The sequence below is a fragment of the Podarcis melisellensis genome (assembly GCF_964234715.1).
Source record: "Podarcis melisellensis genome assembly, chromosome: 6".
NCBI classification, from domain to species: domain Eukaryota; kingdom Metazoa; phylum Chordata; class Lepidosauria; order Squamata; family Lacertidae; genus Podarcis; species Podarcis melisellensis.
Genome location: NC_138538.1, coordinates 70,545 through 89,229, shown reverse-complemented (window position 1 = coordinate 89,229; position 18,685 = coordinate 70,545). Strand labels below are relative to the sequence as shown.

The 18,685-nt window shown below is 47.1% G+C and overlaps 1 protein-coding gene across 3 annotated transcripts in view; it reads left to right on the top strand.

Annotated features, from left to right (window-relative positions):
- The first annotated feature begins 6,060 nt into the window (after positions 1 to 6,060).
- STAG3 (STAG3 cohesin complex component) overlaps positions 6,061 to 18,685 on the top strand; it is a 26,586-nt gene continuing 13,961 nt past the window's right edge. For all 3 annotated transcript variants that reach the window (XR_014169685.1, XM_081916711.1, XM_081916710.1), the window contains exons 1-6: positions 6,061 to 6,464; positions 6,611 to 6,687; positions 6,794 to 6,998; positions 7,090 to 7,241; positions 15,072 to 15,145; positions 15,237 to 15,360. Coding sequence is in view for 2 of the 3 variants with exons in the window: in XM_081916711.1 (XP_081772837.1) it covers positions 6,628 to 6,687; positions 6,794 to 6,998; positions 7,090 to 7,241; positions 15,072 to 15,145; positions 15,237 to 15,360 (615 nt within the window). In the remaining variant the exon portion in view is untranslated. The remainder of the gene's footprint in view (positions 6,465 to 6,610; positions 6,688 to 6,793; positions 6,999 to 7,089; positions 7,242 to 15,071; positions 15,146 to 15,236; positions 15,361 to 18,685) is intronic.

Sequence of the window (18,685 nt, the reverse complement as noted above, 5' to 3'; positions counted from 1 at the left end):
TCACCAGAAGCGGCTTAGTCATGCTGGCCACATGACCTGGAAGCTGTAAGCCGGCTCCCTCGGCCAATAAAGCGAGTTGAGTGCCGCAATGCCAGAGTCGGCCATGACTGGACCTAATGGTCAGGGGTCCCTCTACCTTTACATATTTATGTACGCTACTACAGCAGCTAGGATTTTGTTAGCTCAGAAATGGCAGGTGAGTGAGGTCCCAAATAAGGAGGGTTGGCAATTAAAAGTGATGGAATATGCAGTTAGCTGGTCTAACAAGTAAAATAAGAGAACAAGAACAAGTATACAAAGAGGAATGGAATTTTTTTGTGTAGTATCTGGAAAACAACTGTAAACATGTGAACAAGTTAGTAGGATTAAGGTAAATTCAATAGTGTAACACATAACAAAGGAATAATAAAGGAATAAGGGAGTTAAATAGATATATGAGAATATGTGGGGTAGGTGGGAAAATTAAAGGAACCACGGAAGGGGAAGATGGGAAGTCGTAGATGACTGGTTGGTTTTAAAGAAACCTGGTGTTCATCTCTATGTATGTGGGCGATCTGACACTAAGTAAAAGCGAAACAAAACAAGTGTCATGGTCAGATCACTTCCTGGTGCAACTGGACTTCTCTGCGACCCTTCCCCTCTGCAGGGAGGTGGGACTGATTCAGATGGTCCGTCCCCACTGAATGGATCCAAATGGTTTCCAGAGAGTGGTAGGGGATGTTTTATCCCATGTTGATGGCCTTTCAGCTGATTTCCTGGTAGCCCGCTGGAATGCGGGGTTAACCAGGGCTATTGACTGTTTGGCCCCGAAGCACCCTCTCTGATTGCATGAGGCCCAGACAGCCCCATCGTTTTCACCAAAGCTGAGGGCAATGAAACAAGTCGTTAAGACGGCTAGAGAACCAGTGGCAGAAAACTCATTCTGAATCGGACCGGACATGGGTTAGAGCTCAACGTCGAGCCTACCAAGTGGCGATAGTGACAGTGAAGAGGACCTTCTTCACTGCCTCTATTGCATCTGCAGAAAACAGCAGCAGGAGACTCTTTCAGGTGGTTCGCAATCTAAAAGCCACCTTCGCCACTGGGGCCTGTCTAGTCAAGTTGCATGGGATCAATTCCAATCTGTTACCTCCCAGGATGTGGACAGGCTCTTGAACAACTGAAATCGACCACCTGTCTCTTTGATTCTTGCCCATGCGGGCTCATAAAAATGAGCCGGCAAGGGCTGGGTGATGGGCTCTGTGGGGTGGTGAATGCTTCCCTCTGTGAGCAAGCCTTCCCAGACCCACTGAAAGAGGCGGTTATTAAACAGCTACTTAAAAAAAATCTTTTGATTTGGCTAATATGGCCAACTATCACCCAGTTTAAAATCTTCCATTCTTGGGCAGGGTTTAGCCCAGACACTGAGGTCCACTGAGGGTCTTCTGGCAGCTCCCTCTGCAGGGTAGGACTCGAACCCATGGCTTCAAGTTACAAGACAGGAGATTACAACTCAACACCAGGAAGAACTTTCTGACACTAAGAGCTGTTTGACAGTGAAATGGATTCCTTCAGAAGGTGGAGGACTCTCCTTCCTTGGAGGCTTTTAAGCAGAGGTTGGATGGTCATGTCATGGGTGCTTTAGTTGAGTTTCCTGCATTGCAGGGGGCTGAACTTGGGGTCCCTTCCAACTCTTATGATTCCACGTTGCTTCTCACTTGCCTTTTTTCTATACCGGTAAGTTCCAAACGCTGCAGCCTTTCTTCATAGGGGTGTCACTCTATCCCCCCCACTTAATCATTTGGGTTGCCCTTTCTGAACCTTTTCCAACCCGACAATATCCTTTTACGTGCTCACTTCGGCAGCACATATACTAAAATTGGAACGATACAGAGAAGATGAGCAGGGCCCCTGCGCAAGGATGACATGCAAATTTGTGAAGCGTTCCATTTTTTAAAAAAAAAATCCTTTTACGAGGCGAGGGGAGAGGCTGGGGAAACCCAGCAAGATGGGCAAGGTATAAATAATAAAATTATCACTATTATTATTATTATTAGAGGTTATGATCAGATGGGCCAGAGATATAGGCCATACAATCCAGTTGGAACAATGGGAGAATTTATGGAGACACAACATTAAATTTACAGCATGCTCCATAATTAGAGAAAACTTAATGAAAATGATATACCAATGGTATTTAACCCCGGTTAAACTGGCTAGAATATATAAATAAAAAACCAGTGTGTGTTGGAGATGCAAGAAAGACATCGGAACAATGTATCATATGTGGTAGGAATGTGTACATATTTAAAAAATTTGGACCACCATACAAGAGGAACTTTAAAAAAGTACCGTGCAATAACTGTAAAAACCTGTAGCGTTCCTCTTGGGAATAACAACAAATGACATTCCTGCAACCAAGAGAAAAGTATTCTTATATGCAACAGCTGCTGCCAGAATACTAATAGCAAAAAAATGGAAGGGGGGAAAATCCCATCTGTTTGAGAGTGGCAAGTCAAATTTTGTGAATATATATAGTTTCGGCTAGCCTTACAGCAGCAATAAGAGGACAAACAGATCAAAAATTAATTGAATGGGATTGTGCAAGGGAGTATATGAAAAAACATTGTTCTGGGACAAATATATTAATATGCAATGAATAAAGTTTACAGGGTAGAAATATTGGGGAAATGGATGGAACTGGAATAAAAACAATGTAATATTAATAACACAACGAATAAAAGAAGTCAAACATGGGTGGAGGGAAGTTACGGTATGTTTTTATGCATTTTTTGGTCTGTTCTTTTTATTTTATTTTATTTTATCTTTTGTGTAATTTGTTATTTTTCCTTTTTTTGCTTCTGATATTGTTTGGTTTTTGTTACTGCAATTCAATAAAAGTATTTATTAAAAAATTTTTAAAAAATTATTATTATTAAAACTGAAAACAGTATTTTAAGTGTGGTCATTCTATAGATTTCTATTTTATAAATAAAACTCACGTATTCCTTACAGTTTATCAGCATCTGAGATCAGTTTTCATCACAAAACTGTATGACTTAATTGGGCCAGCAATTTCTTACCTGCATATATTTGAAAATGGGGTACTTGTTGTAGTTCGGTTTGCATGTTGAAAGCACACTTTTAAACGGATATGCCACCCCATTGCTGCTCTTGGTATCATGGTGAATTTAATAGCTGTTCACTATGATAAAGAAAATAAAAACTGTTGGTTCCATTTAGTTATTTGACAAAATGTAGATACTGCTTTATCAAGAACAAAATTGGGAAGCAGTGTATATAAAATATTCATTAAAAATAATAAAATCAAAAGATAAAATATAAATCAACCTAAAATTTATCAAAATACAAATAAAACGCATTTTGAAACAAACATCTGTAATAAAATCATACGCAGTGGTACCTTGGGTTACAGGTGCTTCAGGTTACAGACTCTGCTAACCCAGAAATAGTACCTCGGGTTAAGAACTTTGCTTCAGGATGAGAAAAGAAATCGTGCTTCGGCGGCGCGGCACCAGCGGGAGGCCCCATTAGCTAAAGTGAAGCTTCAGGTTAAGAACGGGCCTTTGGAACGAATTAAGTACTTAACCCGAGGTACCACTGTATTAGCATCTGGGAAAAGCAGTACAGCAAAGGTGCTTGCATAATGGGCGTTTAAAAGACGGTTCAGGAGGCAGAGGCCAAACTGCAGGGAGGGCAGTTGCCTTTGTGTGCTCCCTGGGGGCACCTGTTTGGCCCCTCCTGGTTGCTGGCCCTGGACAGAAAGAAGGCGCTTGGGGCTCTGATTCAGGAGAGCTGGGCTTAGAACATGGTCAGCAAGAGGCTCCACAACACAATCCAAGGTGAAATGAGGCTGTGAAGATGTCATAAAAGCACCTTCTGGGGAACTGGCATTAGTGCTACAAGACGAAAACAGCAGGACGGTTTCGCTGGCAAAGCACCAGAAACAGTCACCAATCCCTAATACTAGAACACCAGTGGCTAAGTGTGCACCATCACCCCAGAAATCACAATGGACTGGCATTTGCATGAAGGCGGTGCAGGAAATTAAGACGAGCAGGAGGAATTGCAATGCTGAACTGAGGGGAAACAGGAGTTTTCTGGGGTCTCTTGGAGATGCCTGAAGCAGAGCTTCTAGGTTGAACAACAATGTGAGACAGGACCAGGAGAGACCCACGGGATTAAGTGTAGAGAGGCAGTATATTAAAAGCTCCAAAAGAGATTCTTATGCTAATTCTGTTTAGTTTTGGAGCTTAAAAAAGGAATCTGGAAGAAAATGAAGGAAAATGAAGGCAAAGTAACAGGAAATTTGGCAGGTGGACTTCTGCCTACTCCTTGCTCCAGTCCGTGCATGTTTTTGTGTAACACGATCATGTCTGCCTTATTTTTTCTTCTTCCACAAACTCCTGAGCCAATTTTCCTCCCAGGGGACTCACTCCACCCCCTTCATGCTTTTGCTGGCCCTTGCCTGAAACTTCCCCGGCTCTCTCCTTTTTGAGGTGGGGCGACCAGGACAGGACAGGCTTCCAAGCGGGTAAAGCTGCCTTGACAAGAGTCAAGTGGACCTCGGGGTTTGGCTGAAGCGCCCACCGAGCAAGTCAGCCATGCAGTGGAGCGGCTGGCCAAGCGGACGCGGGGTTTGGTTGCCTGCCCCAAGGATCGCGTCCTCTGAATGGAGAGAAGCTATGGGAGGGCCTTGGATCCCCTTGGGGGTGGAAGCCTGCAGAGAAGGGCTGAGGAGGGCCGGCCCAAGGGGCCGAGGGCCAAGCTGGCCAGCAGAGAAGCTGTGTGGGCCTCCTCGAGAGCAGGCCTTTGCGGGGACCCCTTCCAGCAGGCGGGGGGGGGGGGACACTGCTGGGCTCCAGCGCTTTGCCAGAGAGATCATTCTTTCACTATTAATATACTTGCACGTCATTGTATTTCAGTCCAACAATTACTTTGATAAAATACATATTTTGTTATGTGCAAATGAGGTCCATAAATGACCATCTGGCATATATTCAACACAGCAAGCATTTCTTATGGGCCAAGGACAGCTGGCCATAGCAAGGGCCCCATTCCCTTCAGGAACCTCCCTCCCGCCCGGACTCCGCCCCCCGCCCCGCCCCCTCCGGGCCGCCGCCGCCGCCTCTGGGCGCCCCCTTGTGGCCGCGAGGAGAGCGGCGCCGGAGGCAGCCACCGCGGCCCGAGAGCGAGCGCAGGGGCTGGGCACGTGGGGCGCCTGCGCGGTGCCGCGGGAGCCGCGTGTCGGGCAGGCGAGCTGGGCGGGGCCGCGTTTCCCGCGCAGTTGCGCTGAGGGAGCCAGAGGGGCGGACGGCGAAGCAGCGGCCTCGGAGGAGGACGAGGCCTCGCTCCCGCCATGGCTTCCCCGGCCAGGGCCCTCCGGCCGCGCCGCTCGGCCCCCGCCGCGCCGTGAGTCCCCGAGGCCGGGCGAGGGAGGGCGGGCGGGCGGCGTGGGGCCGGGCCGGGCCGGGCTGAGCTCCCTCTTGGTCCGCAGGGCGACGGGCAGCGACGCCTCGGAGGACTCCGGCGACAGCGCCTTCGAGGAAGCCCCTGGCGGCAAGGCCGGCAAGCGGCAGCCGCGGCCCCGCAAGCCGCAGGTAGGCGCCGCCGCCCCGAGGGAGGCCGGGCCCGGCTGGGGCTGCGCTTGGGGGGGCGCCGCGAGGCCTGGCTGGGGCTCCCGCTTCCTCCCCTCTCTCCGTCCCCTCAGGCGGCGAGGCGAAGGGCGGCCCCGAAGGACCCTCGGCCGGCCCGCGCGGAGCCCAGCGGCGGCCTCTTCCAGGCGGTGAAGGCGGGCGGGAGCGCCGCGCAGGTGAGGGGCGGGGCGGGCGGGGCTCCTCCCCCTTGGCGGAGGGGGCGGGGCAGCCGAGGGTCGCCTCTGAGCGCAGGCGCCGCGCTGAGAAGGCCCTGCTCTGGGCTCCAGTCTGGGCAGAGAGCGGGGAGGGCGCAGCACGGAGAAGGCGCCACCTCCTGCTCAACCCGAAGCTGCTGCTTGATCTCCATGGGATGCAGTTTGGGAGCAGCCTGGGAGCGCCAGCAGCAGGAGCCGTCCCCAGGGGAGGGAAAGATGTGCCTCCACACCTGCCCTACGTGCTGGAATGGGATAGCTGGCATGGTGGGCTGCAGTGGAGCAAGGGTTGGGTTTTTGAAAGGAGACTTGGGGCAGGTGAGAGTGGCAGGGTTGGCTGGAGAAAGATAAGGAGCAGGGATATGCTGGAGGGAAAAGGCAGAGGAATGTGTCTTAGGGGGAACTCACATCCTCTAGTATGCTTGTGCTCTTGTGGGTCTCGCATCTCTCTCTTGTTTCTATGTGCGTGTCCTTGCCCTGCTCCCTTTGCCTACGGCCATCCTCTGTCAACTGCCACAGTCTATAGTTGATGACTGGCTTGAGAGTTACAAGAAAGACAGGGAATCTGGGTTTCTGGAGCTGTTCAACTTCATTGTCCACTCCTGTGGTTGCAAAGGTGAGTTTAGAGTGGAGAGTTGTGCTTCTGCGTACTCTTGCAAAAGCTCTTCTGTGCTCCATCCTCCTTCCAGTTGCATGCTTGTTCTGCAGTGATGTGAGGCTGGACTGGCGCTCTCTCCCCTCTCTCCTCTCCACGCCCTGCAGGGGTAGTGACCCTGGAGATGCTGAGAGGCCTTCAGAACTCGGAGATCATCCAGCAACTGACAGAATCATTTGATGAGGTGAGAACTAAGGAAGGGGATGTTTCTGGGGAGGTTAAATCCAAACAGTCACCTTGGAGGGAGGGTGGCAGAGACAAATGGTGGACTCAGACAAATCTTTTCCCAGGGCTCAGCAGAGTACCCACTGTTATTGAACACCCCAGTCTGGCGGCGGTTTCGGCAGGGGTTCTGTGAGCTGTTGGGAGTTCTTGTGCACCAAACACAACATGCTGTTCTCTATGATGAGTATTTGATGGGTAGCCTTGTCGCCCTGCTTACTGGCATGTCTGACTCCCAGGTGCGTGCTTTCCGCCACACGAGCACCTTGGCAGGTAGGAGGGTAGTCTGGGTTTGGGTGGGCAGATGCATGCCTTTCTGAGAGGAGCTGAGAAATGCCATGCTATGCTTCATCTTTTCCTGTAGCCATGAAACTAATGACAGGTTTGGTGCGTGTAGCTCTGAGTGTCAGCCTGCAGAAGGACAACAGTCAGCGGCAGTATGAGGCTGAGCAGGCCAAGGGATCGAGCTGCCGGGCTCTGGGGAAGCTGGAAGGGCTGCTGGAACAACGCAGAGAGGTGAAGGTGGAATAGGGTGGGGTGGGAGAGCAGGCAAATATGACTTCATGGAAATTACTGAAACCTCGTGGAATGAGACTTGCAGGCGCGCCGACTTATAAAAAATATGGGGGGGGCGGGGGCCCATACCAACTTATAAAAAATATTGGGGGGGCCCAAGACCTCCAAACAGCTGCTGCTGGGGGAACGAAAGGGGCGAGCCCCGGTCTGCCCCGACCTTAAGTGAACCTGTGAGGGCCCACCCTTTGCGGCAGCCAATTGGCTGCCGCCGTGGGCGGTGAATATTAATGAGCTAGGGGGAATCCCCGCTTCTCGCAGGGCTGACGCCAGCCCCGCGAGATTGTTGATGGGTCGAGAGCCCGCAACCCCACCCCCCTCTCTAGATCGGGAGTGGCTTTGTTTTAACTCATTACTGAATGTATTTTAAAAGGTAACTATCGTCAAACAAGGAAAATAAAAAATAATTTTCTTAAATTATTGGGGGGGCAGAGCCCCCCCAAACGAATTTTTGAGGGGGCTCGGGCCCCCTCAGGCCCCATGGAGTCGGCGCCTATGGAGACTTGTCTCGGGAGACAGTGGAAAAGGGCATATTTGGTGGTGGGGTAAACTGTTGGAAGGTTACAGCACCAGTTCTGGCTGTAGAGACCAATGCGAATGAGATGCGTTTTGTTGCAGCTGGGGCAGATGAAGGCATCTGGCTGTGCTGCTGCGGATGCACTATGGCATTTCTTCTCTCTCTGCTCCTTTCACCGGTCATCCCTCTTCTGGTCACTGTTATGGATGCAGGACCTGTCTGTCTCCAGGCATTGCAGTCATCTGCAAAGGATTCCCACACGGTGGGGTTGATGTTTCCAGCCTTTATGTCACATTTGCAGGCATCTTTGTAGCGCAGAGTTGGTCGGCCAATGGGTCTGGTGCCTGAAGCCAGCTCCCCCAGAGCACATCCTTGGGGATCCTACCATCTTCAATTTGTGGACAGGACCAAGCAAGCATAGGCATCGCTGAAACTGGAGTGTGAACATGCTGGGAATGTGGGCTTGAGAGAGCACATTTTTGGTTGGAATTCTGTCCTGCCATTTGATACCCAAACCCTTTATGATGCAGCGTATGTGGAAAGTGTTGAGGCATCGCTCCTGGCGGTTGCCCATGACTTGCTTCCATAAAGCATTGTGCGCAACACGCAAGCCTGGTAGACCTTCATCTTGGTATTGAATGTTTGTTGTTGTTGTTTAGTCGTTTAGTTCTGTCTGACTCTTTGTGACCCCATGGACCAGAGCACGCCAGGCACTCCTGTCTTCCACTGCCTCCCGCAGTTTGGTCAGACTCATGCTGGTAGCTTCCAACCATCTCGTCCTCTGTCGTCCCCTTCTCCTTGTGCCCTCCATCTTTCCCAGCATCAGCGTCTTTTCCAGGGAGTCTTCTCTTCTTATGAGGTGGCCAAAGTACTGGAGCCTCAGCTTCACGATCTGTCCTTCCAGTGAGCACTCAGGGCTGATTTCCTTCAGAATGGAGAGGTTTGATCTTCTTGCAGTCCATGGGACTCTCAAGAGTCTCCTCCAGCACCATAATTCAAAAGCATAAATTCTTTGGCGATCAGCCTTCTTTGTGGTCCAGCTCTCACTTCCATACATCACTACTGGGAAGACCATAGCTTTAACTATATGGACCTTTGTTGGCTAGGTGATGTCTCTGCTTTTAAATATGCTGTCTAGGTTTGTCATTGCTTTTCTTCTAAGAAGCAGGCGTCTTTTAATTTCGTGACTGCTGTCACCATCTGCAGTGATCATGGAACCCAAGAAAGTAAAATCTCTCACTGCCTCCATTTCTTCCTATTTGCCAGGAGTGATGGGCCCAGTGGCCATGATCTTTTTTTGATGTTGAGCTTCAGAGCATATTTTGCGCTCTTCTCTTTCACCCTCATTAAAAGGTTCTTTAATTCCTCCTCACTTTCTGCCATCAAGGTTGTGTCATCTGCATATCTGAGGTTGTTATTTCTTCCGGCAGTCTTAATTCCGGCTTGGGATTCATCCAGCCCAGCCTTTCGCATGATGAATTCTGCATATAAGTTAAATAAGCAGGGAGACAAATATACAGCCTTGTCGTACTCCTTTCCCAATTTTGAACCATTTAGTTGTTCCATATCCAGTTCTAACTGTAGCTTCTTGTCACACATAGAGATTTCTCAGGAGATAGATGAGGTGATCAGGCATTATATAAAAAAAATACAAAAAATTGTGCAGTAGCACCTTAGAGGCCAACTAAGTTTGTTAGTTGGTCTCTAAGGTGCTACTGGACATTGTTTATATTTATATATTTATATATTTCTACTGCATCAGACCAGCATGGCTACCTGCCTGAATCTTGAATGTTAGCATCACATTCTCCCATGCCCTTTTGAAGAGGTGAATCATTGCCATAGCTGCCTTGCCAATACATTTGTCCAGCTCAGTGTTACTAACGGTGGAACCAAAGTAGACAAAATCTACCACCTCAAGTGTGTGATCACCAGTGCTGATGTGTGGAGTGCTGGCAGCATCCTGACCCAGGATGATGGTATTTGTCAGGCAAATAGTAGGGCTAAACTCCTGCAGACATGGGCAAAAATGAATATATATATATATATATATATATATATGAATATAGAAATTGATGGGTATAAATTAATCAATGAAAAGGAGGAGACCCAACAGGAAGAGAGGAAGGTAAAGGATGTGTATACTTGTGAAGAGATTCATAACCTGGAGCATGGAAAGCAGATTGAGAATATATGGGTAAAAATTACAGGAGAGGGAAACTACAGTGACTTTATTCTGGGTGTCTGCTGTAGACTTCCAAGCCAGACTGAAGACTTGGCTGATGTCTTCCCAGAGCAGATTATCAAACATTTGTAGAGGAGAGCTATAGTAGTCATGGGAGACTTCAACTTCCCCAATATCTGCTGGAATTCAAGCTGCCAAGAAGGAGCAAAAAGGGTTTTCTTGTGTGTGTTTCTTGTGGCTGATTAGCTGCTCTCCCTGTTTGATCCATCTTTTAGATTTAGGGGAGCTAGTCTCAAACGTTTGTTGGGGGAGACCTAGGTTTTTTGGGGGGGATTTATTTGTCCTGTCTTCACGCTTTTTATGATGGAGGACCGCTGTAGTCACCCCCAACGACATGTTCTCAAGATGGAGGGTGAGGGAACAGCTGCAGTCGCCTGCGGTTCCTGCACAATGTTTGCCATCTTGCCAAAGGCTGCAGGCAGCTTTACCTGCAGCAATTTCATGTTGATTGCCCTCTTAAAAGACAAAGTCCAGCAACTGGAGGAACGTGTAGCTACGCTCCAAAGAATTAGAGAGCTAGAGCACACAGACCTAGTGGTGGGAGAAAAAAATCCTTAAATAAGAGACACGGGAGAATGATTAATGGACTTCAATGTCTGTACACTAATGCGCAAAGCATGGGAAATAAACAAGATGAGCTTGAGCTCTTGGTACAGCAAACTAAATATGACATAATAGGCATCACTGAAACCTGGTGATACAATCTATTTCAGAGAAACAGACCAGACAAGAAAGGAGGAGGAGTGGCGTTATATGTCAGGGATGTGTATACCTGTGAAGAGATCCAAGATTTAGAACCTCAAAGCCAAAGTGAGAGCATTTGGGTCAAAATTAAGGGAGAGAAGAATAACAGTGACCTCATTGTGGGAGTTTACTATAGATCCCCAAGCCAAACGGAGGACATAGATGATGCCTTCCTGGAACAGATGGCCAAGCATGCAAAAGGAAGGGAGATAGTAGTAATGGGGGACTTCAATTACCCGGATATTTGTTGGATGTCAAACTCAGCCAAGAGCATAAGGTCAAACAGATTCCTCACTGGCCTTGCAGAAAACTTCATTGTCCAGAAAGTGGGAGAAGCAACAAGAAGAACAGCCATTTTAGATCTGGTCCTAACCAATGTTGATGACCTGGTTAGTGGGGTAGAAGTGGAAGGATCATTAGGCGTGAGTGATCATGCTCTTCTGAAGTTTACTATACAGCGGAAAGGAGCAACCAAGCATACTAGGACTCAATTTCTTGACTTTAAGAAAACCGACTTCATAAAACTTAGGGAAGTGCTGGGTGAGATCCCATGGACAGTAATGCTAAAAGGAAAGGGAGTTCATGATGGCTGGGAGTTTGTTAAGAGGGAGATAGTAAAAGCACAACTTCAGGCAATACCAATGAGACGGAAACATGGAAGGTGCCTAAAGAAGCTAGGGTGGCTATCTAAAGAACATTTAACTGAGTTAAGATTAAAAAAGGATGTGTACAAAAAATAGAAAAGGGGGGAAACCACCAAAGAGGAATTCAAACAAATAGCCAGCACGTGTAGACACAAAGTCAGAAAAGCTAAAGCACAGAATGAACTCAGGCTTGCTAGAGAGGTTAAAAGCAACAAAAAAGGCTTTTATGGGTATGTTCGTAGCAAAAGGAAGAACAAAGAAACAGTGGGGTCACTCAGAGGAGAAGATGGTGAAATGCAAACAGGGGACACAGAAAGGGCTGAACTCCTCAATGCCTTCTTTGCCTCAGTCTTCTCCGATAAAGAAAACAATGCCCGACCTGAAGAATTTAGTGCAAATGATTCAGCAAAGGAAACACAGCCCAGAATAACTAAGGAGATAGTACAAGAATACTTGGCTAGTCTAGATGTATTCAAGTCTCCAGGGCCAGATGAACTGCATCCAAGAGTATTAAAAGAACTGGCAGATGTGATCTCAGAACCACTGGCAGTCATCTTTGAGAATTCCTGGAGAACAGGCGAAGTCCCGCAGACTGGAGGAGGGCAAATGTTGTTCCTATTTTCAAAAAGGGGAAAAGAGAGGACCCAAATAATTACCGCCCAGTCAGTCTGGCATCAATACCAGGGAAGATTCTGGAGCAGATCATTAAGCAAACAGTCTGTGAGCACCTAGAAAGGAATGCTGTGATCACCAATAGTCAGCATGGATTTCTGAAAAATAAGTCATGTCAGACGAACCTGATCTCGTTTTTTGACAGAATTACAAGCCTGGTAGATGAAGGGAACGCAGTGGATGTAGCCTACCTTGATTTCAGCAAGGCATTTGACAAGGTGCCCCATGATATTCTTGTAAAGAAGCTGGTAAAATGCGGTCTTGACTATGCTACCACTCAGTGGATTTGTAACTGGCTGACTGACCGAACCCAAAGGGTGCTCATCAATGGTTCCTCTTCATCCTGGAGAAGAGTGACTAGTGGGGTGCCACAGGGTTCTGTCTTGGGCCCGGTCTTATTCAACATCTTTATCAACGACTTGGATGATGGACTCAAGGGCATCCTGATCAAATTTGCAGATGACACCAAACTGGGAGGGGTGGCTAACACCCCAGAGGACAGGATCACACTTCAAAACGACCTTGACAGATTAGAGAACTGGGCCAAAACAAACAAGATGAATTTTAACAGGGAGAAATGTAAAGTATTGCACTTGGGCAAAAAAAATGAGAGGCACAAATACAAGATGGGTGACACCTGGCTTGAGAGCCGTACATGTGAAAAGGATCTAGGAGTCTTGGTTGACCACAAACTTGACATGAGCCAACAGTGTGACGCAGCAGCTAAAAAAGCCAATGCAATTCTGGGCTGCATCAATAGGAGTATAGCATCTAGATCAAGGGAAGTAATAGTGCCACTGTATTCTGCTCTGGTCAGACCTCACCTGGAGTACTGTGTCCAGTTCTGGGCACCACAGTTCAAGAAGGACACTGACAAACTGGAACATGTCCAGAGGAGGGCAACCAAAATGGTCAAAGGCCTGGAAACAATGCCTTATGAGGAACGGCTAAGGGAGCTGGGCATGTTTAGCCTGGAGAAGAGGAGGTTAAGGGGTGATATGATAGCCATGTTCAAATATATAAAAGGATGTCACATAAAGGAGGGAGAAAGGCTGTTTTCTACTGCTCCAGAGAAGCGGACACGGAGCAATGGATCCAAACTACAAGAATGAAGATTCCACCTAAACATTAGGAAGAACTTCCTGACAGTAAGAGCTGTTCGACAGTGGAATTTGCTGCCAAGGAGTGTGGTGGAGTCTCCTTCTTTGGAGGTCTTTAAGCAGAGGCTTGACAACCATATGTCAGGAGTGCTTTGATGGTGTTTCCTGCTTGGCAGGGGGTTGGACTCGATGGCCCTTGTGGTCTCATCCAACTCTAGGATTCTATTCTATGAATGTAGTGTCCAACACATTCCTCACTTGGTCCTTACCAAGAGGGATGAACTGATAACGAAGTAGAAGTCCTGAAAACATTGGGGGGAAGTGATCATGTCCTCTTGGGTTTCAGAATGTAGAGGCAAGGGAAATTGCTCTCAGGTGTGCACTCTAGACTTTAAGAAGGCTGATTTCAAAAAGTTGAAGGAACTACTGTGACATGCCATGGCTGGAAATAACTCAAAGAGAAAGGAGCTCAAGATGGATCAGAGTTTCTTAAAGGTGAAATATTAAAAGCTTAAATGCAGACAATTCCAACAAGAATTGGATGCAGAATGAGCTTACAGATGGGTTGAAATTTGAGAAGAGAAGAAAGGAAATCATGAAGGAGGAATATATATATACGAGTAGCCAACAGTTGCAGGGTGAATGTCAGATGGGCTAAAGCTCAGAATGAACTCAGGTTTGCAAGAGAGGTTAAAAAGGGTGTGGTTTTTTGGCTGTGTTCAAAGCAAGAGGAACAAGCAAGTGGCAGGTCCTCTGTGTGAAGAAGATGGAGAAGTGCTATTGTATGAGCGAGAAGGCAGATGTCAGAGAAGTTCCTTCACTGGCAGCAGAACTGCTCAACATCTCTCAGAACTGCCCAACCTAGTGATAGCATGATAAGTGAAGTGAGGGAGGAGTTGCAGCCCAAGATAGGAAAAGAGATGGTAAGGGAACACCTAGCAACGTTAAATGCCTTCAAATCTCCAGGGACTGATGAGCAGGGTTCTAATGGAGCTTGCAGATTTAATCTCAGAGCCTCTATCTATAATCTTTGAGAATTCTTTGGAGTTGTCATTCATGAATGTCTGGCATGCCACAGGTCTAAAGTGCAAATTTTAGGCAAAATACATCTTTGGATTTTGAGTTTCTTGGTAGCATTTTGGGGCTCACCATGTTGATCTAGTATTTCTTCAGGTGAAATTTCAGAACAGAAACATGCAGATTCAGCACAGAAACCACCAGGACCCAAGCAGGTCCTTCACAACACGTCATTTGGGAAGGTATCCCCATGTTCACACACCAGAGCTCCGCAAATCTCTCGGTGGACTTAAGGGAGCAGCTTCTGTTACACAAAGGCTCTCCACTGTGACTTCCCTAGATTCTTGGGCCAGTTAACATTTCTTATGGGTATCTGCTGGATCCCTTCTCCTGTCCCAGCTTTTCCTCGTGCTCTCTTGATAAAGGCTTCAGGGCATCCAGGTGACTGGGCTTGGGATCATGGAACTCAGGGGTTCTAATGCATCAATATAAGCCTTGGCTGGGTTCATTTCTCATAGACAGGAGGGAAAGGGTTCAATCTTCCTGTCACGGAACCCCTAGATTAAATATTAGAGCACTACAGCTGCTGAACTGATCATCTGTGGGCTGGTGTTTACTCATGGCCTCTAGATATTTATTCTAACTCATTAGGAGGCAATTTTGACTCAGTGTCATTTTTACATGCCAGAGACAGAAGATGTGACTGTGCTTCAAGCAGGGCAGACAGTCTGCTCCCTGTGAGAGTCCCTCTAACATGTCAGATGCAGGTGGCAGTGCACGCAAGTGCCTGGCTGGAGACTTAAACCACTTGTGCCCTGCTTTGTGTGTTGCCAGCTCCAGGAGAAACAGGAAGAGCTTGAGAATTTGATGAACGCTATCTTCAAGGGGGTCTTCATTCACCGCTATCGGTGAGTTGGGGTGAGGGCAAGTTCAGCTAGAGCAGGGACCAGTGAGCCACGCTGCCCATCTTAACACTTTCTTTGTTATTTGCTTGTCAAGGGACCTTATGCCTGAAATTCGTGCCATTTGCATTGAAGAGATGGGCCAGTGGATAGAGCATTACAGCAACTCCTTCCTGACTGACAGCTATCTCAAGTACATTGGCTGGACGCTACATGACAAGGTAGGTAGGTGGAAGAAGGTGGGTGTTGCATCCAGCAGGAGGTATCCATCTGCTCATAGGCAAACAGCTGTAGACATGTTCAGGGCTTCCATGGGACTGCGGTGGAGAATCTTTCTTAGCCTGAGAGTCAGATTTCCATATGGCCAACCTGCCAAGGGCCAGGGCACATGCATACACCTGGGCAGGCAGGGATGCCTCTGTGTGATCTCTAACAGGAAGAAACAGCATTCACACATCCAGCCACCTCTGTGCTGGGGTGGGAGGAAATGCTGCTGTTTCATTTTGAAAGGTTAGGCAGCATTTTTCTTGTTTCTGATCTTGGAGACATTTCAAATGCATTATTTCAGTAATAATAGCAACGCTGCAAGATAAGGTATATTATTCTCTTACCGAGAATTGAAGGGAGGGGGTACTGAACCGCAAGCACAAAGAGGTGCTGAGCGAGGGGTTTGATGTAAGTATACCAAAGGAGGATGTCAAAAACACCAGAATGGGCAGTTCTACTGCCTTATTTAGAGGTATAAACTTACACCACAGCATGCAGAGCCCCACTACCTGTACAGAAGGGACGGACACCACAAAAGCGAGAGGTCGTCATGATTTGTTTGCAGCTGAGGAAACATGTATGCATCCTTTATGCACAAAGTAGCATATGTTAGTTTCCCCTGGTCAGTGAGGCCAGAGGTAGCAGCTGTCCAGAGCTCTCTTCCTGGGCCCAGCATCCCAAGGCTTACAGATAAGCATAGCATCAAAGCCAGACAATTCGCATATATCAAAGCAAGTGAATATAAACATGAGGTTGTTCTTGCAACAACTAGCCGTTGTAGTTGTTGCTACAATTGGTCGTTGTTGGAACATTTCACCTTTGGTTCATCACGGTGATTGTCAGAATAGCTGCTTTTCTAGTCGATATGTTTTTGGAGGGAAAGGTTTGGAAGAGAGATTCTTACTCTCTCAGCAAAGTTAAGTACAATTGTGATTGCACATTAAAACTTGGTTAGATTTGCATCTTTAAACAAATGTTCTTCACAAAGATACTTTGGGTATAATAAATCACAGACACTTAGCTTTGCAAACAGGTGAATATTTTGCTAAGGAGTTATAGAAGTTACAGTCGACGTCAACATCTGCTGGTAGAGTGAGGACTTCCGGTCGGCGCCAGCGTTAATGGCGGTCCTTGCTTCGAGCTCCGAAGCAGGACTGCTCCGTGAGTTCGGGTCTGACCCGCTACGGCGAGCGGGGGACCCCTAAAATCACAGGCGCTGAAGCCTGTGGACAAGGAGATTCGGTGGGCACCTTTGCGCCCCCCGGTATCGTGAAAGAGCCTTTTTAAAGGCTCCGGAACGGCACCGGGTGTGAGCGCGGTGCTGAGGATCGCAACCCAGCTCACGGAGCGAAGCCGCGTCGCCATTGACGGAGAGCGCCGATTCCTTCCTGAAACTACCGATTGGCAACAAAACCCGTGAGTAAGAACGGCAAAAACAAAGTTAACGGGTCTATTAAATTAAGAAGATTTGACTGAAAACGGGAAGGCGAAAATTAAGGAAGTCAGCCTCCCGGAACTGCACGATTGAAGGAGCAATGAAAAAGATTAAGCTATATTTAAAGGGAACTTTTCTCCTGTCTTAAGATCTGTCAAGCCTGACATCGGAGGGGACCTCCCCCCCTTTAGAGCGGGAGAGGGGGGGAAGAAGATTGATTTAATTTAACCTGCTAAATGAAAAGAACTTAGAAAGGCAAACTCTCCGCTGCCGATACCCCTGACCGGTCTGCCTGAGCGGTGAGCGCCTGGAAGAGAACTGTCAAAAAACTGTGGCTACAAAGTAAGACTTTATTTGAAACAAAGTAATGGGACTTTAGAGGACAAAATCTGTAACTTTCTAAACAGCAACAAAGTAAGACTTTTGGTTAGATTCCTGTTTCTGGGACTTTGCATGGCTCTTGGCTCTCCTGTTTCTTTGTTATACCTACTTGGATACAACTTCTCCCTCTAGAGGACTAAAACAGAGATAGCTGAATCAAGGCAGGAAAGCGGGATTTTCCACTTGCAACTTTCCTGTGTGAATGACCTTGAGTTATGAGCACTCCACTGGAGGAGATATCAAGAAGAAGCAAAACAAAACAAGCCCAAAAGCAAGCTCAAAAAAGAGGCTCCTTAACAGGAGCTGCAGCTGCACAGGAAAAAGGTACAACAGCATCAATGGATTCTATGACACAGGCACTGCTCAGAATAAATCAATCGTTAGAAGCACTCACTAAGCAATCAACAGAGAACTCCAAGAAACTGACAGAGTTGACAACAAGACTTGACCTGAACACAACGGCAATATCCTCTAACACGGATTCTATAAATCGTTTAATTCAGGAAAGTACCGAAACAAGGAAAATAGCTGAGACTGCTAGGAGCACTGCCGAGGAAACCAAGGGAAAATTTGCGCCTATTGCAAAGAAAGTACATGAACATGATGCTGCTTTGGCACTTATGGAACTGGAGAGAAAAAGTAAGAACCTGAAATTAAGATTGGTACCAGAGGAGGAAGAGGACAATCTTGGGGAATTTCTCACAGACAAGTTTCAAGAATTTTGGACGGATGAGCTAGAAGGAGAGGAAGATGAATTTGCAATAACTACAGCCTTCCGGATTGGCAGGAAGCAAGGCAAGAAACCAAGGGATTGTTTAATTACGCTGAGATCCAAAGAAGAAAGGGATAAAATATTGAACCTCCATTTCCAGAAGGCATTGATTATCAAAAATTCTCAAATACAGATCTTCAAAGATATTCCTAAACACTTTTTGGAAGTTAGGGCCCAATTTAAAGTTTTAGTGGACCTACTGAAACAAAATAACATTCGATTCAGGTGGGAGTTCCCACAAGGGTTGTCCTTCAACTTCAAAGGGAAAAAAATTAAAATTAAAACAATCCAAGAGAAAGAACACTTTTTGGAAAGATACTTTGAGGATTTTCAAAAAGGAACTGTGACTGAGAGGGAGATACCGGATATAGCAAACCTCTCATTTGGACTGAACCCAGCACCGACTGACGAGGAACAAGCACTTGGAGCAGTCGGCGGATAAGAAGCCCAGTAACAAAATGTCTCTGCAACTTCTGAGTTGGAACTGCAATGGTCTGAACCATCCCCGAAAAAGGGGTCAAGTGTTTCATATATTAAAGAAAGAACATCTAGATGTAATATGTTTGCAAGAAACCCACATAGCCAGGATACACAGAAAATTGCTGATAAACAAGAGATTAGGATTGGAATTTATTTCGTCAGATAAAGTCAAGAAAAGAGGGGTAGTGATCTATGTTAAAGAAAAACTGGA